The sequence below is a fragment of the Dermacentor silvarum genome, unplaced genomic scaffold, assembly GCF_013339745.2.
Source record: "Dermacentor silvarum isolate Dsil-2018 unplaced genomic scaffold, BIME_Dsil_1.4 Seq132, whole genome shotgun sequence".
NCBI lineage: Eukaryota > Metazoa > Arthropoda > Arachnida > Ixodida > Ixodidae > Dermacentor > Dermacentor silvarum.
In genome coordinates, this window is record NW_023605704.1 from 33,198 (window position 1) to 58,587 (window position 25,390).

The 25,390-nt window shown below is 47.5% G+C and overlaps 1 protein-coding gene across 1 annotated transcript; it reads right to left on the reverse strand.

The window, feature by feature from the left end:
- Positions 1-1,915: 1,915 nt before the first annotated feature.
- On the reverse strand, positions 1,916-10,811 carry LOC125941721 (uncharacterized). Its single transcript, XM_049659535.1, has 4 exons — positions 10,647-10,811; positions 10,528-10,586; positions 6,210-6,305; positions 1,916-2,170 (listed from the first exon to the last, which is right to left on the reverse strand). Exons 1-4 carry the CDS (start codon positions 10,778-10,780, stop codon positions 1,944-1,946), a joined length of 516 nt encoding a protein of 171 aa, XP_049515492.1. The 5' UTR covers positions 10,781-10,811; the 3' UTR covers positions 1,916-1,943.
- Positions 10,812-25,390: the final 14,579 nt, after the last annotated feature.

The window sequence follows — 25,390 nt, forward strand, 5'->3', positions numbered from 1 at the left end:
ATTTCTGCCGTCGGCGTCGCCGTCGTCGTCGCCGTCGTCGTCGCCATCGCCGTGAGGTTCCCTATAGATAAAATCGTCGCCGCGCGCCGTATTCCCGAGCGGAAGTGTGCGGGACGCCCGCTATCACGGAGAGCGAACGCACTCAATCTCCCACGCGCAAGCAAGGCAGCGGGAAGCCAGCGCCGGAGGGAGCGGAGGGGGGGGGGGGCGCACTCTGCCAACAACCGCGCTCATCGCTCGTCCGCACCGTCTCTTATCTCCACACGGCTCTGATCTTTATGCGCCGTGCATTCGCCGCTCAGTTTCCGTTGAAGCGATAGACCGCACGTACCTTCGCCGCTGCGGCGTATATATGCGCTTGCTGCCCGCGTTTTGACAGTCGTTGTCTGCAGTCATTCAGTGTGATCTATTCACGTTTGTTTGTGCGCGCTCACACCACGCTTGTTCATTCAGTTAGTAATAGTCGGGCCACATTTTCCAACGCACGCTACACATGCAATGCTGCCCGGATCGGCAGTGCAGAGCTACAGGTGTGTCCCTTCGCACGCGCTGCCCACGGGAAGCGCTTCTCATCAACACCACCGTTTCACACGCGCCTTCTCGTGGTCATCGAGTCTCTCTTCATGTCGGTGTACTTACGCCGCAGCACACCTGCTTACTTAATCAGCTCATGTTTACTTTGCTACCAAAGCCGCTCACCTTACTTCGTATGACATTGCTGTGTTGCTATCGCATTCATTGCTTCGCCCTTAGGGCGAAACTGTGACATTTTTATATTGCCTAATGTCATACCCGTCGTAAACATTCGGCTCTAGCGCCGCCATCTAATAGCGGTGAGGCGAAGTATTGCATCGCTTGGATTTGGCCACCTCGACAAGCTGAACCGTTGCAATTAATAGCGATTGTGCGCGTTCGCAGCGTCTTCTGCACTTCGAAAAGTATAGATTGCTCTGAAATTTACTGCATTGAAGGCTTATAAAGCGCCATAAACAAAGCCACAAGAACGTCTAAACCCAAAAGCACGAAAATTATACAAAACCATGTATACTTTTGTGGCCTCGTGTAGGCAGTTAGCATCGGTTTAGCCTGTGGCCTGTAGTCACCTACGGATTGCGGCTTCAACGTGCATCAGCAGTGCATCGCCTACTGCTTCGATTCTGATGGCACCAGCTAAGACAACTGCTGCTTCAAAAGGCACAATAAGGCAACGACATTGCCGGGCTAATCTCGCTTTGCTCCGGCAAGAGACACGCTAGCGTGAAGCAGAATGCCTTCGCGCGTTCGCGGCTCACGGTGCGAACTTCGCCATTGGCATTCCTGCGTGTGGCAGCCCGACTGGCTGCTGTTGCCACTACGGAGCTGGACTCGAATGCTCGCACCTTCACCGAAGCCGCTCGCCAGCAGAACGACCCACACCAAAAAGACGGAGCGCACTAAGCAAACTTGCAACATGGTCACCGGCCGGCAAATTGTGCACCTTTTACTGCAGCGGACCGTGAGTTCACGAAGCAAAAATGCAACAGCTTCTGTGAAGACACTTTTCATTTCCTGTTCTACTGATTCCTATGAAAGAGGGATCATCCATTATTATTTTTTTAATTTAGGTTACATCCTTCGAATGCTCGCACCTTCACCGAAGCCGCTCGCCAGCAGAACGACGCTCACCAAAAAGACGGAGCGCACTAAGCAAACTTGCAACATGGTCACCGGCCGGCAAATTGTGCACCTTTTACTGCAGCGGACCGTGAGTTCACGAAGCAAAAATGCAACAGCTTCTGTGAAGACACTTTTCATTTCCTGTTCTACTGATTCCTATGAAAGAGGGATCATCCATTATTATTTTTTTAATTTAGGTTACATCCTTCTCCTCACCTTTGTGCACAAAAAACGGAGATACTCAAGTGTAACTTGAATTTTATTTCAACGATAACTTTTTGTGTGCTCTAGAGCTTTCCCGAGGTTCTTGCACCTTTAGGAAGGCGGTGCGTTTTTCGGTGCAGCTGCTGGTGTGACTGCGGGGATAGATGCTCGTTCGAAAGTAAATTCTGGCAGATGCATGTGTAAATGGGATGTCCATGGCCTTCGTATGTGTAGTAGTGCTTTAAACATTTTGCGGATGGGCCAGTACGAATGGACGAGTTCCAGATTCGCAGGTCAATACTACTGCGGCCTTGAAAAAAAAGTAACAAGAACAAATAAAGACAAGGCAGTACTAAGACATCCTACAAAGCAAATGTTTACTGACTGGGTCACTATGAGTGTCATGTAGAAAAGTCTACAAAAATCCAGGACATTAGTGGACAACTTGGGCTATCGCCTGATGATAATACTGGTCATTCGTATCATTATCTTGTAACGGAAGAGTCCCCACAGTTGGATCGAATGCCGTCCAACCTTCTACGTAATGTCACAAAACAAGCTATTTGGCTAGATGCTGGTGGCTTACAGGAAATGAGCAATGTTTCTGCGTTACTACAGCCGAAACTATCATGTAATCGCGTAGACTATGTAGACAAAGATTAGTGCTACTCAGAGTGATCAAGGTAAATGAGATCTTGATCTGATTCGTTAGGAAACGAAATGAAACATTGTCACAATTACCACCTATACTGTAGCAACGTGTCACATTAACGAAACTTCAGGAATATGGGAGTGCGTTTAATTAAGCTCGGTACTGTCTCTAATCGAAGAAGAACCGCCTCCTTCCACGCGAGATCCCGTGCTCACGACTACGTGCAGCTAGAGTCGACCCGAACGGCTGTAAAATAAGTATCGTTCCTGATGCTTTAAGCTGGGCCCGGAAACTCCCTATACCTCCCATGGGACGCTCGGTCCCATGCCGATACGCGGCGGCAGCGGCGCTTCCACTACTGGCAGCTGTCGGATATCCCACTGGAAATAATTCACAAACAAAACAATGCCTCCCTGACGTCACTTATGAGGTCAGAAGGTAGAGGTAGAGGGTGCGCAGCCGGGTGGAGTAGGGTTGCCGCTGAAGCCCTCCTTTCCCACTTCGCATGCAAGCGGACTGTGTTCGTGCTTTCTTGCAGGTTCGCTGGCCGTGCGGCGACATTGGCCAAATCGCGAAGCAGAACTCGCTGAAGTGTGTCGGGTATTAGAAAGCGCTTTCTTCCTACCAGGTTTACCTCGCAAGCTGTTATTCAGTTTCTAAACCACTGGGACATTGCTCTACGCACCAATGTCAAGCAATAATGATGAAGAATATTTATATAGCGAACCGTTCTTAATGACCAATATTCACAGTTAATATATTACATTTTGTCATTTCGTGAAAGTAGTCACTTTGAAAGTCCTAACTTGCGGTTACGTTTAGCGCTACACTTCAACTAGTCCACAGATATAGTGGGGGGTAGCATGGAGAAAATAACTTCCTGGCACCATCAATCGTTAATTTTGTTCGTGTGTTGTGAAGTGCATCAACTAAAACAAGCCGATGTCTCGACCAGCCAAACCTCAACACAAGTAAAAGTTGATCGCTTTGCTTTTCACAGATTCGGTACTGGAAAAAGACTGACCTCCACGCAGTGTGAAAGTAACAATCTACATAATCAATTTTCATTCACAACGGAAATTTGTACATTATGAGTGAAAATAGATTCCAGAAGATCCAAACCAATGCAAAAATTATTAACTATCACGGCTGCGTCTTTCTTTCCTTTTTAACCTTGTCTGTGTATGTCGACGAAGAGTGAACAAAATGTGTAGCCCAAAAACACGCACTCAAGCCGTTAATTACAAGTATTTCACTGGCAACAGATGGGCTGCCATCATGACGAATGAGTCGAGCAACACTGCTCTTATCTCAGTCCACTCCGGCTTGCACAGAACTGGTTTACTCATGCAAAATTAATACCTGCTCGGAAAATAGAGTGAAATACTTGTGCTTACCCGTGGTCATTAGGAAACCTGAAAAACTTCGCAGAACTGCAATAGGTGACCCGTAAAACAAGCAATCGCAGGGAATTTTAGGGCGCGCCGTCTCCTAGCAGCTTCCGGTTCGACGGACGACGCGGCGGCATCGGGGGCGCTGGCCCGGCGCACGTGTTTTTCTACGCGGTTTCAACTGTCAGTCGTGCGAAGCTTTCCGTCCGCTTTGTGAACCAGCAATGTCGTAACCATTCATGCAGCCGATTTCTACGTTTTAGTTCACTCTGGGCGCGATGATGACGAGTCAAGAAAGGCAAGGATACGCCTTTATTCATAAACTAATTCTGGTTTTCGCTTCGGCGGCCTTTTTCGTTTCCGCCAGGTTTAGCTTTACGACATTTGCCGCTGTTTGGACGCACCGTCACTGACTACTCTGCCTGCGGATCAGTCAGACAGATGAAAAAGCTATCTTTATGCGATAATTTATCAAGCGTATAGAAGCATTACTTAATAACTCGTGTGCTGAGGCGATGGTTATAGCACCCTGGCAAATACTGTCATGTGATCGTCGCTGCAATTGTCAGTAACGGCGCAGCTAGCGTAATTAGAAAATTAAGTGCTGAAAATGTATTGAAAACTGCGCGCTGTCAACGGCATTTCTTGGTCGAAACTCCAGGTTCATTTGAAGTGGTACGCAGTTAGAAGTTTTCGCTTTTTAACCAAATGGGGAAATGGCCGTGCCGCCGACATATTACGGCTGTGCATTATCTCTATCTGTGTTCAATGAACTAAGGTGGGCTAGTTGGCTACGAGTATTATGTATGTATCTCGCTTTGACCCGTTTAAATTTGCGCCGTAAAACCATGTTTCATAATACCTCTATATGTGCATGCGAGTAGCTAAAATTGTCGGCCTTTACACAGCTCATCGCAGCCTGATAAGTACGTACGTTCATTTTCTTTTTGTTCACTGATGGTTCAGTTTTGGAAGTGGCAACTGACTCAGCAAGGGATGCTGCAAGGCAGTAGTTACATGACTTTACATTTAAGGCTTGAATTTGAACAGCCGATCATGGTTTTGCTAGGCGCCTGCAACCCGGTAATCTTCGAGTGTGACAAAGCCGGACTGCAAGCGCATCAATAGGCTTCAACGGCGAAGCAGTGGCGGCGGCTGCGCTTCCTGGAACCGGGAACAGCGAGCAGAAGGCGCATCCCAGAATCCCTCGCTCTTTTACGGGTCACCTATTACCGGTGTTCGAACACCACAGAGCCACGCAACACATGTGATGCCCCGATTTAGCCATCGTCGTCTAATGCTGGTTGACCTGGGTTCCTGCGTCTTCCGTTCTTTGCACGCCTGACCAAGCTTCTCTGTCTTATCTTTCCCATCTCCACACTTGGGACGACAACCGAAGCAGACGACCAAGCGCCATCTGACTTGTGATATCGCTGAGCGAGTGGCAAGGGTGAGCGGAGGCAAGCTCGACGGATGCACGATGGCGACCACTTCCTGCGCCTCGCCCGATTTAAAATTCACAAAATGAGAAATAAGAAAAATAACTTAGGATGTCCGGCAACCACCAGGAGCGCGCATGTTCGTTGAAACCGAAACTAGCTTTACTTTCCGGGGGCTGCTTTAAGCTTCGCTTCTTGCCAGTGAGCGCACGCCATCTTAAACAAGGGTTTCGAGCAACAAGTACACGCCAACAAACTGTTCGAGATGCCTCAGGGACAGTTGGCTTGTGTGTTTATTTGCTAATATGATTGAACACTTTGCTATTCACTTGCACTGTTCGATTGGCAGCCATTATTTGAGCAATGTACTATCGTATACAAAGAATGACCGAGAAATAACGCGGCATATATTACAAGCAACTGAGAGTGCGTGTATTTGCAGCGTGTGTGTGAGTATGCCTTCCGTTTCCTTGAACTGTGGAATATACATATACTTCCTCATATATCGATTTTAAAGGGTAATATAAATTGTTTTCATTGAACACTGTTTGCTTTCTCCTGCTTTCTTTAGTACAGCTGAAGGTCGATTTGGCTGGGCATGGCTTGGTAGTGATCGATACCCTCTCGGTACCCTCTCGGTACCCTCTCGCTACCGTTCCTTGCGATTAGTTTTCCTGCATTTGTTCGACGGACATGGAAATAAATTTTTGAGCTACAAGTAGCTGCATTTTCAAATGCAAGTGTAGCATAGCGATGTTATTTTACAACACATTTACGACGAAGTCCTCATTGAGCTTTTGCCAATGGATTGTTACAGCACTTGCAAACTACAGTAATTGCAAAGTAGAAGAAACATGAAAAACTAACCCACAAAGTTAGACATTGGAAGGACTTGAATCACGGCACAATTGTTGGCTTCATCCAAAAAGAGAAGTTCGTGCTTATGTTTAGTACTTATTCGATCTGTAAAACAGAATAAAATGCTTATCAGGATTTTATATTGCCTTGCAAAAGTTACTATGACACCTGATTTCCATAACAAAGCACTAAGTGGATACTTCATGCCACTTTATTTACTTTGTGTTTCATTGGGTTGCGACAACAAAACTTTCGCCTTGTACTGCAAAGGTATATTTGTGTGCGCAGTTTTCATAAATAATTATTTTGAAATTTTTTTTTATTTTAATAATTCCAATGCTGTCGACGAGGACACCTCGAATGTTCCGCTGTGCACTCAATGATGGCTGGGAATTCGGGAAGTAACAACGCAGATGGCACCTCAAAGAGTTCGCCTATTCGTCTTCGCCTATCAGGTTGTTGGCTATTGAACGGCTAGATGGATTTTAACCAAATCCAGGCCAACGTCGAAGCTGCGCGTGCAGCATACCTGTTGAGAGAATAAAAGCCTCAGATATTCCATGGACGTGGGAAACTCTGAAATGGTCTCAGTGGCGAAGCGATCTACCAGGTTCCGCAGCCTCGAGCTATCTCACTAGGGTAACCACAATTTGAAGAAATGGACTTGTCGGCTTTTGCACTTTTGAAATGATTTTATGAATACTGAAGAAGGTATCCATTGCGAAGAGGCGAAGCCTCAGGGGCATCCCCGCGGTCTAGGTGTTGTTGAAAGAAAGAACATGCATATCAATTTTGACATATGTGGGCCGAAACATTCGCCTGTCTCCCCAAACTAGTTGGAATTCAGATTGGGAGAGTATTGCAATAAAGAAGGATGATAGCACAGCAAGAGTTGAGCGCGACGAATAGCATCAGGGCCGATACAGACGCGTAACAGCGACAATCAGGTTGAATAAATTCCCTTTACGGTCCTTATAAAGAACGCAGTACACTTTTCAATCTGACTGTAAATCCGAACAGTAACAGAATTGCAACTGAATTGCGAGCTTCTCAACCACATTAAACTTCAATTAGGTTGATGCGCGCTTGGGAACACATATGCAAAGCTAGGTGTGAACATTGGGGCAACTTATACGTACAAAGAAATTTCGCAATTTTTACGCTTATGAACACATGAACGGCTGGCAACGGGATGAGTAATGGCAACGTGATGGCAACGTGATGAGTAACTAAGGATGGTTGGCTCATGTATATTGCACTATATGGGAAACAAAATATATTTTAATACATGTCACCACTGTGCTAGATTTAAGTCGGTGACGTTATGTCCTTGAGCACAATCGGTGATGTTATGCCCGTGAGGGCCAGCCGCATGCCAGTAAAGCTTAATTAAAAAAAATACCTGTGTACTGAGCTCGATATTCACGTACAAAATGAAATACAGTGACATCTAGGCGAGTTGGTAATATGCCACCTATTGTGCGAGCAGCGCAAAAAATGTCAACACGAAGGAAATATGTTTAAGCGTGTCACGAGATGAATTAGAACAAGAAAAAGAAGAAGGAAGAGAATCCCATGCTTGGTGTGTGCAGGAGGTTCTGACATGCGTTGTTTCACAACATCGAATGCGTTTTCGTGCACAGCTGCCCAGCTCACACTGTTAGCTGCTCCTTTTTTTGTCAGTTCTACTAACGTATCTACCAAAGCTGCATAATTAGGAATACATTCTCTGTAGTATACAGTTAATCCCAAAAATGATTTGATCGCATTTTTAGAAGTTAGCCGCTGTGTCGCTTGTATTTTATTCCTAACCTCCTCCTTTGTTGCAGTATGTCCCATCCCTAACTTATGTCCAAGGAAAGAAACTGTTCGGAAGCCCATTTCGCACGTAGTGGGTTTCACTGTCAGTCCTGCATTTCTTATTTTATCAAACAACGCTTCCAGAGTAGCCAAATGCCCCGCCCAGTTTTTCGCTGCTATTATATTGTCATCTATGTAGTGTTCGACGTTAGGCAATCCTTCTAAGATCTTTCTCATCAATTTTGTGAACAATGCGGCTGCCGTTTTTAGTCCAAACGGCATGAACGTGAACTGAAAAGGCCCCTTGGAACACGAAAACGCTGTCTTCTCCTTTCAGGACTCCTCCATAGAGATTTTCCAATATCCTTTTGCTAAATCTAGTTTCGAGAAACAACTTACGGAACATCACAACTACTCTAGGGATGGGTTCTGCAACCGCCACTCCGCTCATGCAAGTGAAACCACAAGGATGTCTTATTATAACAAGGACTACCCAAAAGCAATACCCGATGGAACTTACTCAATACTTTCACTGCGCGGCCGGGAATGTTGTTCTCACTGAAAGCGGCGGCGGACCAAGAAGAGAAGAAAAAGCTTTGGCGAGCACGACGAGAGAAAACGGGACTCTCGCATGTTAGCTGGGTCTTGACGGCCCGAATAAGTCATATTAAAAGCCTTTCACAATTATATCGACGGAATAGAGTTATTCTGTGGCTGCTGTGCACAATAATTCCACAGTGTCATACTACAGGGACCAATCCCGGCGACAGCATAAAGGCAGGCACCTGGTTCACCTGGTGCTATTGTACGCATTTTTGTCGTATTCACTAGCAGGCATTTAATTGCTTCCATGCGAAACGCTCCGCCGAATTTAATCAGTGCCACGACATTTCTTTAACCACTTCACGAAAGCTTGGCTTCACGAATTGCAGGTGGTGTGCATCTGCATAATTTTTCTTTCCAACAACCTGCGTTCATTTGGGCACGGATATCACATCGATGTCGATGTTTACGATATCTTAGACTTGTAGTGTATGGAATTAGATATTCGTTAACAGTATTTACGTCCCCTTCAATAGAGCTGTCAGCCTGGGAAGCGGTGCTTGTTCAAGTAATAAACTGTTACAGTTTCGGCCTGGTAACTGCTTTCAGTATTTGCTTTTTTAGGAATTTGTCCTTCTTCGTGCATGCTCAATAATATATCTGTGATCTGAATAAAAGTGTTTAGTAGTAGGTACGCTAATAAGAGAAAACTCTCTTCTAATATTAATGTGACCTATATACCACGCAGATAAATTTTCCGCTGCCGTGATGTTCATTATATAGCGTGATGTATATACATTACATGGCCAGAATTGTGGCCTGCATGCAACCCAAGTCACCCAGCAGCGCCATCAAGAACGACGACACGCTTTTTGAGGGGTGTTCGGATTGGCAACCCGCAACAAGCGAGCGTGTTGGCTGGTTACAAAACGGAGGGTCTGTTGTTGACTGCCAGCAATAGTTCGATGCACCGGCTAACTTGCAAACCCGTGGCCACTTATCCTACTCGCGTGATGGCTGGCTGACTTGTTCTGCGTCCTGATGTCCTGCCCACCTGCTGTCCTCCTGCATTGATCGAGTTTTGTAGCAACCGCAACTATCTAAGGCGCTGACCCCAAGAAATCGAGGCCACTGCATCGCGAGGAACCCTGCGTATTGCTACCTTGTTAGCAATTGGACAAACTTGTTGTTGAGCAAGTCTGCTCTGACTTGAAGCCATCCCGTAGCGTCAGCCCGAAGGACAAACAAGGATGAAGTGAGAAAGAGTTCATCGTGGTGTCATCTTGATTGAGCCCATTGTGTTAGCGCGGCGGTATAGCTCTGTGGGAGGCGACGCGCAACGGTCGCCGCCGTGGCCACGGTTCATTGCGACCGGCCAGCCATGGTGCCGCCGGATTCTCGGGAGCGGCAGATACCGCAGCCGCTCAGGTCGAGCGCGCTATGTTCTATTCGTTGCTGTTCTTGTTCCCTCAAACCAAGGCCATCAGCCGTCTTCTTCATCGTTTCTGGAGGTGATAGTCGCGCCCCCACGGCTCTATAAAGAATTGTCTGGACAGTGTTAAATTTGCGTTCTCCAAGATGTCATCGACGGTTTCGACAGCGAGCGAGTAAGGCGGTTGCGTGTGTTAGCCTGCGCCCTACCCCTTGAAACGCACAACTAATTTCTCTCTTGCTTCCGACCAAGCCAAACTTTCTGCCAAACTTTCTACCAAACTTTTTATCAAACTTTCCAGTCCTCTTTTGAAATGAGTCTAGTTTTAACTTCACCGAAATCGTAAACGTCCCTTGCAGTTGTTCACGCTGATGGTGCATAGCAAACAACTGTAACTATAAGGAAGCACTCTTTAAGGAAGTATTTATCGTAATTATGGATTCTATGAGAATTTCAATTCCGCAATAGCAACAAAGCGAGCCCACATAGCGCAAGTGGGACGTATGCACGTTGTGCCGATTATAAAAAGATTTTTTTCACATTTTGTGTTACCTTTTTCATAGGCATACATATCTGGTTTTTCAAAGCTTCCCTCCATTTCGTCGCGAAACCTGTAAATAAAGTAATAATGTGAGTGCGACGTTTTAAGCTGCTGTGCAAATTGAGAGTACTTCTTTTGTGTTCCGTTGACCATTTGGTAGAAATAATGCATGTAGCTTATTTTGTCTTTGCTGATATGGCGTATTACGTCGACTTCACAAATGCGGTGGCTACCAACGGTTGTAGTGTGCGTCCATATGGGCATGTGCGTGGACAAAAACTGAAAGAAGAATAAAGGCATAATTATCAACGATATAGCTTTTTATTCTCTCTTTTGAGGAGTGCATGCACAGAAAATTATGCTAGGTAATATATATATACCGTGACTGCAGCGAAGGTTGACGAGGTCGTTGGCGTTTACTTATATGCGCCTATGCATGTTGCAATGCAGTGACCAAATGGAGAGCGCCGTGCCACTAGCAGTAACAATCGCATTCCCTCTCGGAGTAGAAATCACTAGTAATATTCATAGTGACGACATGTATTCTAAGGAGTTCACTCTGTCTAGTGTTTACCGCAAAGCTGTATATGACAGCTTGCTGATCTACCAAATAAGGAGCGAAACAATTGACCTAATCTAGGCACCTCAGCGGAAAAACCACCGGGGTTACCTTTTATTATGTGTACACTTTTTTACTTAATAAACGTTTTTTTTCTCTCTCTCTAGTGTTTAATACCGTATGATACGTACCGTTCGGATTATCGGGTACTTGGGCGGGCATTTTTTAACACAGCGTGTAGGGAAAAAAATTGGAGGTCGCTTAAGCTTTACCTTTAAGTGTTGAACGCGATAGGATTCAAAGATCCCTGACTGCGTGTCAGGCTTCTCGCAGCATCTTATTTTTCCACGTTCGCCACCGCGCGCCGCTGCCGAGGAGGCGAGCGCCAGCTGGGTGGGGTTTTTGCAAGGAACCGACCCGGGCGTGCCGCTGTATGAATGGTAGAAATGCTTGAAAAGGGCTTTGTGTTTGTGTTTCCGCGGAACAGAAAAATGTTATCTCGTATATTCAAATTACATTCCGACGCTGTCATATCTGTAGGTTGTGGTTAAGTCGTAACTGCACGATTTTTCTGACGCACTTTCATAAATTCAATTATTTCACTAACGCCTCTGCGCCACGCGGAGAGCGTGCGGGGTTGGGGGTTTTCGGCATGCTTTTCTCGACCGCGGACGACGGCGCCCGCACCGATGCCAAGGCCGCATTTTCTGAGACACGGGACCTTTAACGCTAACGCGTAAATATTTTAGTAGGACTGGTTTTTGGCTAGGCAGAACCTCCCCTACTCGCGATGGCAATAGTGCGTAGGAATATTTTGTGTGCGTGTGATGCAATTTTTGGCAGAAATAATGAAAAAAAAAAATAAAGGAAAGCACAGAAAGTAATGTGCAATAAATTACCCTAAATTAGGTTCATTACATTTTAGCTGAAGCAGTGTGACTATATTATTGTAATAAACGATTGAATACGTCTGATACTGCTTGATAAATTTTATTTTATTTGTTTTTGTACAGCTGTGTCGCACGGCATGCTACTGCCAAAAAAGAAAGCATTTGAAAATTACCGCAATATTAGCCTGACTTAGAGGCAATGCTGCGAATGCTTGGCACGCAAATAATACAAGTTCGCCTTTACCAAAGATCGCTAATCCTTAGCAAGATCCACGAGAAAATGCTTGTAGCCGGCTTAATGTCAGTTAAACAACGCAAGTATGTCAAGTCTACATTTATTCTTGTCTGCTGCAGACACATGGGTTCCAATTTGTGCTGAAAATATTGCCTCTATAAGCTCTTACTAATTTACCAAATAAGGAGCAAAACAATTGACCTAATCTAGGCCCCTCACCGGAAAACCACCGGGGTTGCCTTTTAATATATGTGCATTTTTAAATTATTAAACGTTTTCTTTCTCTGCTTGCTAAGTGCTTGCTAAAATATCCCATAAATTCGGCTTAGTCTTCATTACCATCGTCAAGATAGACAATCGAATAACACATTTTAAAATGAAATAAAACTTTCTGCTTGCTCCTAATGGAAGGTACACGGTGAAACGTCATCACCTGACCTTACAAAAAAAAAAAAAAAAACGTCACGTACGGAGCAACGCCTCCGTTTCACGTGGTGGAGCTTGGGACCCTTGTAGGATGCAGTCCGTTCAAAAGCAGCAGTGTGAATGTTGTCTTAGTCAAATGAAATCCCGTCATGAGAACGCCACCAAACTTTACCGTAATGTGAAATGAGGGCAGCTGCCGAATGAAGGGACCCATCGAGATCTTCAACAGTTTCTGAGCGTAGTCGCTGGGAAAACCCATCGAAACTGTAATAGTGCTCAAGGTAAGTCGGCATATTATGATACATGGTAAATATTTTTCGTTTGGTCTGATAGAGGTGAAATTAATATTCCCGTATTGCAAGACAAGGCATCCGGCGCGGTAGCCCAGTGGCTATAGCACTGGATCGAGAATTTGAACCCCCGGCCGCGGCTGTAGCATCTATATGTGGGTGAAATTGAAAAAAAAAATGCTGATGGGTACTTAGGATTACGGCCACGTTAAAGAACCACAGATTGTCAAAATTATCTGGACTGTCCCACTACGGCGTGCCTCATGATCACATCGTGTGTTTCTCACCCATAAAACTACAGGATATGACGTTTTTGTAAAGGGTGGATACTGCACTATAAGATCCCGGACAACGGAAGTATAAGTGGAAAAGAACGCGCGCAATATATCTCTTATAGATTATGAAAATCCACCAACTAGCCCAGCTTGCCGCTCTACGGCATTATGTTTCAGTACCATTCACTGACGCTCAGGAACAAAGTACTTATTGCAAGAAGTAACTTTATATAAATCTGCGAAACACGACTCCGCCTATTACATTGGTAATCTGGCACTTGATGTGGCGTGATTATGGAACTATACAAACTCATTTATGCCGCTGTTGCCTATGGCTTGAGCACATGCTCGATGTAGGAGCTTCACGGCACGCCGAGTCACTTCATGTGGAAAATGGCAAAGGTCGATTACCGTCACGGCGGTAGTAAAATGTGGAGCGAGGGGACGAGGGCTGACGATAACGGTAATAACGCGCAATGGCTCCACGCTGCTGCAGTGAAAGCAGATCGGCTTATCGTCAGGCGTTTGCCATTGGGGTGCACCCCGAAGCCGCCAAAACGGCGCTAGTGATCGAGGAGGCAGAACAGTAGGCCTGAACCAAGGGCGACTAATGGAACAGACCGCTGGGATGCCTGCGTTTGACAATGCTTTCCGGACAACAGCCTGAATCAAGGAGACGGTAGTTCGGGGAATTCTCAGAAGGGCGGACGAAATGGGAAGATGCTGTTAATGTCTCGATTTCCCGATGCACAATTAGCACAAGCCTATCTGCTGTGGACGGCTGGAGGGAGAAATAAATGTCTTCGCATGATGACGTCTAGCCTTTCAGGATTCGGCCTACTTTGTCAGTCTTGACAAAGTTCACATCGATGCGGCGGGAAAGAACTAAAACATCAAGAATGTACGTGACCTACGATTCAGTGGTCGTTTGAGTCCGACAGGAGAGTTGTCGCGAAGCGGCGTGCTGGTGACCAGCGACCTGGCCGAAGACATCGCGTAGCTTGTGCGTGAATACGTCCTAGCTGGTCAGTTCAGCTTCATGAGTATTATACCGGACGCGAGCTCTCCCTTTGAGGCAGAAAAGCATGTTTGCGATCATCACTGCCGGGTCCCATGGGTTGTCAGCACTGACGTGCTCGTACGTGCCAAGCCATTCGTCGACGATGACGGTTTTGGTGCCAGCAAAGGTACCAGGGTCGCGCGGCTGGGGCAAGATGACGGATGGTTGTGGTGCCGCGGGCACGATGTAATCAGTGGCCTCGTCTGTTGGCATGGTAGGACGGCATAGCACAAGTCAGTTGCGGAGTTCCGTAGTGGGCCGCAGAGCAGCACCTCCATCAAAAAAGATGCGTGTAGAGATAGAGTACAATAAAAAATGTATTTGTTGTTTCCAAGCTAGCATAGGTACAGCCAGTATGGCAGACTGTCTAGCCTGGCAGAAATGCGTCGTCTTCTTCGTCCCACTGATGATCGTCGTCTTCGTCGGTCGTTCTGCTCGTAGCACCGTGAAAATATACATGCCCACTCCCAGCCGGCATACATTGCAAGCGGAGCCAGCGCATGCACTTGGCCGTTCGAAAACTGCAGGCAGCCACGCACCAGTAACGTGTTCACTGGCTTTCCAGCCCACGAAGAAATTCTGGGCAGCGTGGAAGCTCACAGGGCAGCACGTGCTTTAATATTTTTCTCAAATTTTGCCTGACCATAAGTGATAAGGCTCCAACGTTGATTCGGCCGGCTGCAAAACAACGGTCAATTTTCCAAACTGCGTCTGGATATTGCGGAGGGCTGGCAGCGTGCGCACTGCGATCGCCAGCAGCTACTTCATCAGCTGACAAACCCTGAACCAGACGAATACACAAGCCCCTACACGAAGCTACGGAGACTCGATTCTATGCTTAAAGGACGGGTGCAGAATGAGCCCCCTGCCCCGCTGTCTCCAGCAAAAGCTGCCCTCTTCAACAAGTTCGTGAAGTCGTCAAGACTGCAGCCACCTGAGCCTCGTCCTTTAAGTAAGGCCTGTCCCCTGTGCTCATTCCTGCTGGGGACAACACACCGCTTGCCATGGAGCTGCCTTTACTTTGCCGATGCACGGGACGCGGCCAGTGGACAATGTGGAAGAGCACTGTCCGGGAAGAAAGTGTCTCTCGACCGCCAAACATTGAAGACGCGAATTCTCTGCTGCACTGAGAGGCTTTTATGACCTATTTCCGGGACCTTTAGAGACAAGGTCGCTTCTTCGTCGAGGACCTTGCCTTTGGTCGTCATCAGCTGCGGTCGTGGAGGATGATATATAAGAAAATCCGGAGCAGTGGTTCCTGCCGGAGGACATATGCCAGCTCAATGAAGTGTAAATGCGCATTGAAAAAAACTGCGAAAAAACATCATGTAAATAAACAAGAAGAGGACACAAGCCCAGGCGAGAACGTCTTCTTTCCGCCCAAACTGTAGTTCTTTGCTGCCTTTCACCTTTCACTCAGTCATCAGGATGCCCAGCCATAGACATTTCGGAAAACGTCGACAATATTGTGCGCATGGTGAATTCGCGCCGCCATCGTGAATGATCGATATGCGTGCATGCACAAGGCCGGCGTAGAAAAGTGTGGGTCACGCATGATTTATTATAGGTTTGTGAGATTGCTGTGCTGTTCTCATAATAGATAGCGTGTTGGCTGCGTAACATGGCCCTGTCAAAGGAAAGCTTGGTTTCCGGCGAGGAGACAGGCGGAAGGTCTGAGCATGTCTGACACGAAGGCGTTATTATGAGTAGAGGCATTGCAGGAGCTATAACTTTTTTGAAGTCTCACGTTATTTTGAATTCCATCAAAGCAACCTCTAAGCACGAGTAGCTGTGGTATCTGGCATACTATTGCGGTGTGGTGATCTAGCAACGCCGAATGGTCTCGCAATCGCTACAGTATACGGCCACAGGAACGGTTCAGCTAATTGTAGCAGCCACTGTTCCCTGGCATATCAACGTGACTGCTGTCTTATATATGGCATTAGGCGAATGACAGAGCTCATTGCGAATATGCTATATAGCTAATGAGTATGAAAAAAAACGACAGAAGCATGGAGGAAGGAAACCCAGGAGAGGCCCCGGTCAGCACGGACGTATTGGAGAAAGTGTGGCGGCAGTAACGTGCTGTTTTTCGCAATGGAGCATTGGGACGGGTACCCCAAATGTCAACGTTGTCATAGCAAGCACGCTCCTGAAGCTTTCGCTGCTGCTCTCGGCCTCTGAAAAGTGAGGTGAGATTTTTCCGTCGGTGTCTTTCTCGCAGCACCTTTTGTTCGCGAGAAAAGCTGACTTTAGAGTCTGGTGTGTGAGCTTGAAAGTTGTGTTTTGGGTCTGTGCGTGTGTGTCGGCCAGCAACAGATACATTCAAGCAATCACGGCGCTGGTCTTCGTCCTCTTCTTCAACGTGCCACGGAAAAACATAGGAGTGCGTCTGCTTAACTAAAACTGCTACAGAAGTTACGTAGGCTTTGTTTTGACGCGCGTCGGCACACACACGTTCGGCGACTCGTAACAATGCAAGTTCAAAGTTCGCGCCCATCTGCTCCGGCGAGCTGCGGAACCCCTGATTGGAGGCGCAAAGAGAGATGGCACACCATCATGGCTCCACTTCCGGCTTCAAAAATGTGACGTCAGAGCCTCTCCTGTTGTGTTTCTTTCCTTCATGGAGAGAAGTCACCTCACGACGACTATCGATGGTAATGCGAATCGCACTCGAGCAATGTAGCGACAGACCATGGGCGCTACGTAAAGTTATTGCAAACTTTTCTATTCCAATTCTGTAATCAGCCCTCCACGATTGGTAAAAAAATTTTTGGCCAAGCCCCAACTTCGCCTGTCTTCCACCCGACGTCACGATAACCGCGATATCTCCCCATCTGATATCACTTGTACACACTGATTGTGCATGAATGAACCGAACAAAAGAAAATAATTATGCATGATTCGACGCCTTTCATCACTAGCCTTCTGTTATTGGTCAAACATTTCAGGCTGCGCCCACTTCGCCGGTCGGTCACGCGACAACGAAAAAGCTCACCGCGTCAAGGAAGGAAGCAAGGAAAAGAAGAGTTGAAAGGCAGAAAGGTTAACCAGGTTAAGTGTCCGATTGGGTACTCTGCACATGTGGGAGGGATGGTGGCAGGAAAGGTAGGAAAACAAGAGAAGATTTAAGAAAGGAACTCATCAGTTTGCACAATCTATAGTTTTACTATGAGTCCTGTTTCTTTTAAAAAGGTTACTAACGCTTTTAAAGCCGTTCGTGCCGACGTCGGCTGAGTCCACGGGTCATGAATTCTGGCTTCCGTACCATTACAGAAGCCCGTTGTCAATCTTGTCGGTTGTGAATCTTGTCGAGCGTGGTGCTGACGTGTATGCGTTGAGGATATGAATTAGGATGCCGAACACAACTTCTTTTCTTTGTTCTTTTTTGAATAGCCAGAGGCTGCCCCGTTCCGAAAGAAATAGAAGATGACTGCCCCCCGATCGATCAGGCACTCGCTACTCGCACCTGCCGGTGAGCATGTATTTATTTGCGTATAATTAATCTTTTTGCGTGGCCGTAAAATGTTATCGAGCCCTTTCGGTAGGTATACGACATCGCTCTGCCAGCTCTTCCTTGCTGGGGATCCGTTTTAGCGGCTTATTTAACGTTCCGTTGCATGCCGCGGCGATTTTGTACCAGCCGCCGCAATTTAAGTAAGGGGAAGCGGACGCCGGCACCATCCTCTTCAACCGGTTATCTATTTTCACTGCGCTTGCTCGGTGCCATGGAAACCCTCTCCACTTGAGCGTCCTCCTCGCCTCTTGTGAGCCAATTAGATAAGAAAACCGGCTCAGTGTAGGCAATTTTAATCGTTTTGAAAGCCCACAAATGTGACCTCCTATGAACGAGGAAAGCATTTAACCCTTTGTTGGACAGCGGGACATCTACGTCCCACTTTTCATTCCACGTTCTCGGTGCTGTAGCTCCTTCACAGAGCTCGCGCTATCACATACAAGCCACTAACCCTATCTATGGAGCATACTACAACATTCTGCATTCACTTTCATGGCGTTTCCGCGAAGTGGAAGCCCGCAACAAGACAAATAGCAGTTTTTGTTTTTTCATGGCCGCTTTTCCGTTTTTGTGTGTTTTTGTGAGCTACTTTCAAGGAATAAAAAATATCTGCTGAGTAGGATAGGATAGGATAGGAATAAACTTTATATGTCAAACGGTTATGGCTGTTGGTGCCCGGGGCTAGGCTGCCAGGGGTTCATCGCCGGAGAAAAATCTGCTGAGTAAATCTTGTGTTTTGTTGCACTACAGTAACCACTCAAAAACAAACCGTCAGCTATTGTTTGTGATGTTTAGCGTGCATAGATAAAGGGAACGTTTTTTACGATAACCAGTGTGATTCAACAGTTCCAGGTAAGGCTTAGCGTATAGCGTAGCGACAGCGTGCGGGCTGTTCGGTCCGTACTGATTGCTTCTTTCTTTTCCTAAAGATAAGAAGAAACGTCTCACGGCCGAATGAGCACTTTAATTATTTTGGAGCTTGCCAGAGAACTCTAACAGTGATGATGAGCATCGTTCGGGGAACCTTCCGGTTCTTCGAACTGGATGGTTCTCCGGGAGCATCGATTCTCCGGAACACTCACCACTTTAATTATTCTGGAGTTTGCCAGAGAACTCTAACAACAGTGATGATGAGCATCGTTCTGGGAACCTTCCGGTTCTTCGAACCAGATGGTTCTCCGGAAGCATCGATTCTCCGGAAACACTCACCCCTTTAATTATTCTGGATCTTGCCAGAGAACTCTAACAACAGTGATAATGAGCATCGTTCGGGGAGCCTTCCGGTTCTTCGAACCGGATCGTTCTCCGAAAGCATCGATTCTCCGGAAACACTCACCACCAAAACTTGTTCAGCTAATGATGTGGGTCACCGCCCGGTGCTTCCGTCGGTGGTTACGTAAATTTGACGTAGGGAGATTGGAATAAAACAGATTGGAATAGTTTCACGTTAGAGGGCTTCATATCACCGAAGTCACGTTTATCTAGGTCGTGTAGTGGAAATTCGGTGACTTTCGTTGTTTCGGCTGTATGCCACATACTCCGATATCGTCCCAGTTTGCTATGGCACTTGCTTGCCAAGGTTACCCACGAGCACGTAGGCACGACGACGACCGTATGAAGCGAACGAAGTGGCGATGCAATGACTAAGAAGGAATGATATCGATACAAGGACAAAGGTGTAAGACGACAGTATGAGACATTGAGAACATTGACATATTGATTAAAAAATAATGATGTTGGAATAACGCCGCAAACGTGGCACCGACGACATGAGGCCAATGACGAGAACTGTGTGATGACGAACGTACGACAACTGGGCGAAGACGCGACACAGAAGACTATGGCATGGCCAAGGGAACCATGGCGACAATCAACGGATGCACGCTGGCGTCTCTGTGACGACGACGCACTAACGAAAATGGCAAAAACACGGCGGCATAATCAAGATTGAATGACGATAACGTGATAACAATAAATTCACGATCAACAACTAAGGTAGACGTATTGACGAAGGTGTTATGACGACGATGGCATGACAATGGCATGGCAATACTGAAGTGATGACGATGATGAAACGACAGTGTAACGACCCTGCCATGACGACGGCGGCAAGACGAGAGTAAAATTTTGAAGTTGCAATATCGGCATCCCGACAATGGTATGACACCCAACGCATGACGACGATGCAACGACCACTACAACATCACCAACACGAACTCATATATCTGCCAAAGCAATTAGACAACTTGGACCGCTGGGTCGGAGTACAAAAACGTGACGAGAAGGCATCGTAGAATCTCGAATGTCCTGAAGCATTATTGATTACTTTAGAATGAAAAGAGACAAAAGCGGGAGCAAACTTGGGAAGCGTTGTTAAGTTTACAGTCGATGACTCTTTTTGGTGCTCTCGTTGCGATTCGAGTTTTCCCTGTCTTTCTTGTCAAAAAATTCATACAATGAAGAGTCATATTATGAAAGACTTTCTCAATGATTGATTCTTCACCGTCACTTATACGCGGCCATATTCAATCTCCAATACTTTCAGACCACGGTTGCCTTGTACGTAATATTTCATTCCGGCTATTGTGAGCTTATCGGCGAAAAGTTAAACAGGAAGAAAATGTCCTTACAACATCAAAAATGTGTCATTGGTTGGTAGCTGAACATCTGCTTTCCGGATCATTGTGCGTGGTGCATAGAGCTATCTGGGATTTTCCAGTTAACAATTTTCTTGACTGTTATTAACACCTCACACATTCCGTTGTGTTATTCAGGTTTGAAAAAAGTGTGTTTAATAAGGGCCCTTTTAGTGTCCACCCTAATTTTTACGTGCAGTTCCACTTTCATTTGTAAATAATAAAGAAGAAACATACTTTGTTTCTTAGTACGCCATTTTGCTACGAGGGGTCCTGCCAAGACGACGAAATTCTAGTATGTTGCCAGTTTCATGATCTATTTCATTTCTCATCGCCCACCTTGGAGAAGTGGTGAACATAGCATACATTTTCTGTATTTTTGTAAAGCACAGCCGATCCTTCTCGAAGCTGAAGTTTGTATGTAAGTTTACGAAAGGAATGGCGTAAACGATTAATGCATGACATTCTATCTACAATGCATATTCATAGCTTCGCAAGAAAATGCATGCAGGTGCATTTTTTAAACTACGATGGGCCCAAGTGTATCCTATAGGCGTGTGCTTGTTCTCGAAGCCCACATGATTCTTTTTTTACCTCTATTGCCACAAAATATTTTTTGCTGGCTACAGAACCATCAGAGGCACTCGCAGGGAAGGAAAAAAATTGTCATCGTTTCACCCGAAAGGCGAAGCATCAATAGTGATAGCAAATTAGTAGAGAGCTATAGGGAGTAAGGATACTAGTTTTATCAGCTGTATAAACTTGGACATGCCGCAGCACCAACAACGCACAGAACTGTTGTCGACGCCGTCTGCGTTTTGCCTGCGTTCGCACTGAACGCGCGCAGCGTTGGTGACTGTTGCCGCTGCGTCTGGGTACGGCTCAGGGGTTTTCAACGAGATCATAACGGGACACTCGTCGAGCAGCATCGGAAGTCTTTACCACCTTCTCGCCTTGCAACGCTTTTATATAAATAAGCATTTGGTGCCGCAGCTAAACGTTACCTCCCTTCCCTCCCTGCCGTCCCACCACGGCATTTTGTGCGACGGAAGAAGTCGCGTTTGCTTTATATTTATATATATATATATATATATATATATATATATATATATATATATGGTGATTGTAAAGGAGGAAAGAGACGCTTAATTCTGCAGCCCTTGAGGGAGCACGGCACCGAACTCACGTTTGCTCTGCGTCGTGCGTTCGCTCCCCTTGAAAGCGCGCGACCCTCGCGCCCTTTCACTCGCACATACAGCATACGCCACGCGGCGACGATTTCTTCGCCGTTGACGTCATAAGAACCTCACGGCGACGCCGACGGCAGAAATCCGCTTTGGAATGTCCATATAATTGGTATCGCAATACAATATCTTAAGGATTACATCGTCATTGCTATTATTTCTGCTGGTTTCTTTTTTGTTGCCGACAAAGATCATTAAGCTCTCTTATCTTCACAGTCAATAAAATAGTGAGCAGTGTCGCAGTAAATTTCGGTAAATAAAAAACATTTAAATATCATATTGTCACGAGCAATGGCAAAGACAAAGACATTGTAGTGGGGCTGGGTCAGAGGCTCTCTTGTACTGAAAACCTGCTGGAACCTGTGCGCTCTGTGCAGTCTTGACTAGGCAAGCACTAGCCGTAACATCTTCTTGGTGGAGGTTGCGGGCTCTATTCCACCCGGCCCTGGATCTTCGGAGCGGACGCCACGTTTCTCCCGCCTCCATGGCCGAAGACAGTACGCAGTCATCGCAGCCCGTGCCTGCGGTGCCGCCGACCGTGGTCCTTTCGCAGCCCCTCGACCCCGGCACGTTTTGCGGCACGGACAACAAAGACGTCGACGATTGGCTCCTATTGTACGAGCGCGTCAGCAAGCACCACAGGTGGGATGAGATTCTAATGCTTGCCAACGTCATTTTCTACCTACGGGGCACGGCTCGGGTGTGGTTTAACACGCACGAAGAACTTACAAGTTGGGACCTATGCAAGAAGAAGATGCGTGCACTGTTTGGCCGATCGGCCGCGCGCCAAATGACAGCCCGGCACGAGCTGGCGGCCAGAGCTCAGACGTCCACGGAGTCGTACGTCGCATACATTCAAGACATACTAGCCTTGTGCCGTACCATTGACAAAGACATGCCAGAGACGGACAAGGTTGGCCACGTGTTGAAAGGCATAGCTGACGATGCCTTCAACATCCTCATGTGTAAGAACTGCACCACGGTTGACTCCATTATCACTGAATGCCGGCGGTTTGAACAAGCCAAAAGCAGGAGGATTACTCAGCGCTTTAACAGACTCCCGAATACAGCTGCGACATCCTCGTGCGATGATCCCGTGACGCCCCCTCCGTTCTCGCCGCCTAACAACTTGTCCAGGATTGTTCGCCAGGAGCTCGAAGCCATGGCTCCAGCCGCTTATCAGGCACCTGCTCACGACCATTTGGCGACAATATCTCTCATTGAGGCCGTAGTACGTTAGGAGGTTGCCAAATGGGCGTCGTATTTCCACAAGCCCCCAGTTACGACCCTCCGCCCATGTGCGCGTCCGGTCCTCCCACTGAACACCACACCGCCCCAATTGTTGCTGCTGCCGCTTCCGCTCCCCGGTTCACACCCCGCTACCGCAACCCTTCTGAGTGGAGGACGCCTGACGATCGACCAATCTGTTTTTCTTGCTCTCGCGTCGGCCACATTTCACGCCACTGCCGCAATCGTCGGAATTACCGACCAAGTTTCCCCGGTGACCGCCGCCAAGATCGTGGCCCGTACTACAGCATATCTTTTCTTGACGACCAACTCCCGGCCCGTGATCCTCACCGTCTTTCTTCGCGCTCAGAATCGACCTACGCCGATATTGCCGCACAAGGACACTGGTCCAGCCGATCGCCGTCACCTCAGAGTCGCCATTCGCGCTCCCCTCAACGCCGTTGCTCTCCTTCTCCGGCTTCCTCTGGACACCACCCGGGAAACTAGCCAGTGCAGCTCCGGGAGGTGAGGCTGCATTGACGACAAGGACCGCAAAACCTCTATCGACCCCTACTTCAAGACGAAATTTGCTCGGTGTTCTCGTCGACGGCGTGCCCGTTACTGCTCTCATCGATACTGGCGCCCACATATCTGTTATGAGTTCTACGCTCCGACGCCGCCTACGCAAAGTGCTGACACCTGCCGTCTCTCCTACTGTGCGAGTAGCTGACGGCACCCGAACACCTGTTCTTGGTATGTGCACTGCCCGCGTTACTGTTGCCGGCCACCACACTTCAGTTCTCTTCGCCGTTCTCGACGCTTGCCCACATGATGTCATTCTTGGCATTGACTTCTTGAGCGCCCACTCTGCCCTCATCGATTGTTCTTCTGGCATTTTGCGGCTCGAACTGTCATTGTGTCCTGATGACACCACATGAAGTAACGCTCGCCTACGTTCCCTGGAGTTTCTACGACTACCCGCGCAGGCTGCTACCTACGTCCTTATGTCACCGTTTCCCCCAGTCCCTGATGGTGAATATGTGGTCGCTCCCCTCACAGACCTGATCCTTTCGCGCAACATCGCACTTCCCCATACCGTAGTGCTTATTGCCAACAACAAAACGTTGCTTCCAGTCCTCAACTTTTCTACTTCGACCCATGTTCTTCCTCAAGGAATTTCACTAGCCGAACTGTCACCTTTGGAAGAATGTATTGTTTCTGCATTCGCTGCTGACGCTGAGACCGCGACGCAAACTGCCATACCGGCGCCAACCCAGGCACTTCTGGACAAAATGATATCCCCCGACCTCCTACCTTCCCAAAGTTCAGCACTCCGTGGTGTCCTATTTTCGTACCTGGACGTATTTGATGTTGCGAACAGTCCACTAGGACGTACACATGTAGTGGCCCACCGCATCGACACTGGAGACGCCAGTCCCCTTCACAAGCACCCTTACCGAGTATCTCACTCTGAGCGCGAAGTCATCCAAACGGAGGTAGAGAAAATGCTTGATAAAGATGTTATAGAGCCTTCCCCTAGCCCTTGGGCATCCCCTGTAGTGCATGTGAAAAAGAAGGACAACAGCTGGCGGTTCTGCGTCGATTATCGCCATCTCAATCGGGTAACGAAGGATGTGCATCCTCTCCCACGAATTGATGATGCGCTCGACTGCCTCCATGGTGCCAAATATTTCTCGTCGCTAGATCTCCGCTCGGGATACTGGCAAATTGCCGTCGATGACCGCGACCGCGAGAATACCGCATTCATCACACCCGACGGCCTCTACCAATTTAAGCTTATGCCTTTTGGGTTGTGTAATGCTCCTGCAACTTTTGAACGCATGATGGACACTCTTCTACGCGGTCTGAAATGGTCGACCTGTCTTTGTTATCTGGACGACGTCATCGTTTTCTCGCCCAGCTTTGACAGCCACCTCCCTCGTCTGTCGGCCATTCTCGACATCTTTCGCAGGGCTGGCCTGCAGCTCAATTCGTCTAAGTGTACCTTTGGGCGCCGCCAGATCAAATTACTTGGACACTTAGTCGACGCTACTGGTGTCCAACCAGACCCTGACAAGGTCCGTGCCGTCCGCGAGTTCCCAATTCCACGGTCCACTCAAGAAGTACGCAGCTTTCTTGGGCTCTGCTCCTACTTTCTCCGCTTTGTTCTCAACTTCGCGGACATTGCTCGACCCCTCATGGACCTACTCAAAAAGGATGCGGCCTTTTCTTGGGGCGCGGACCAAGCGTCTTCCTTTGCGTCGTTGATTTCTGCCCTCACTACACCACCTGTGCTGGCTCATTTTGACCCGGCTGCTAGAACAGAACTTCGCACTGACGCAAGCGGCCATGGCATTGGTGCTTTCCTCGCCCAAACACAGAACGGAGCCAACCGTGTGATAGTGTATGCTAGTCGTCTTCTGTCACAGTCGGAGAAGAATTACACAATTACTGAGCGGGAGTGCTTAGCTCTCGTCTGGGCTGTCGCGAAATTCCGTCCGTACCTATATGGACG

Bases quoted from the DNA above. Each gene is read 5' to 3' on its own strand.
- LOC125941721 (XM_049659535.1), bottom strand. From the start codon at position 10,780: ATGCCCATATGGACGCACACTACAACCGTTGGTAGCCACCGCATTTGT. The intron at 6,306-10,527 runs GTAACACAAAAT...TCTGTTTTACAG, and splicing joins TATGTATGCCTATGAAAAAG to ATCGAATAAGTACTAAACAT. The intron at 2,171-6,209 runs GTTAGTTTTTCA...TTTTTTTTCAAG, and splicing joins TCCAATGTCTAACTTTGTGG to GCCGCAGTAGTATTGACCTG.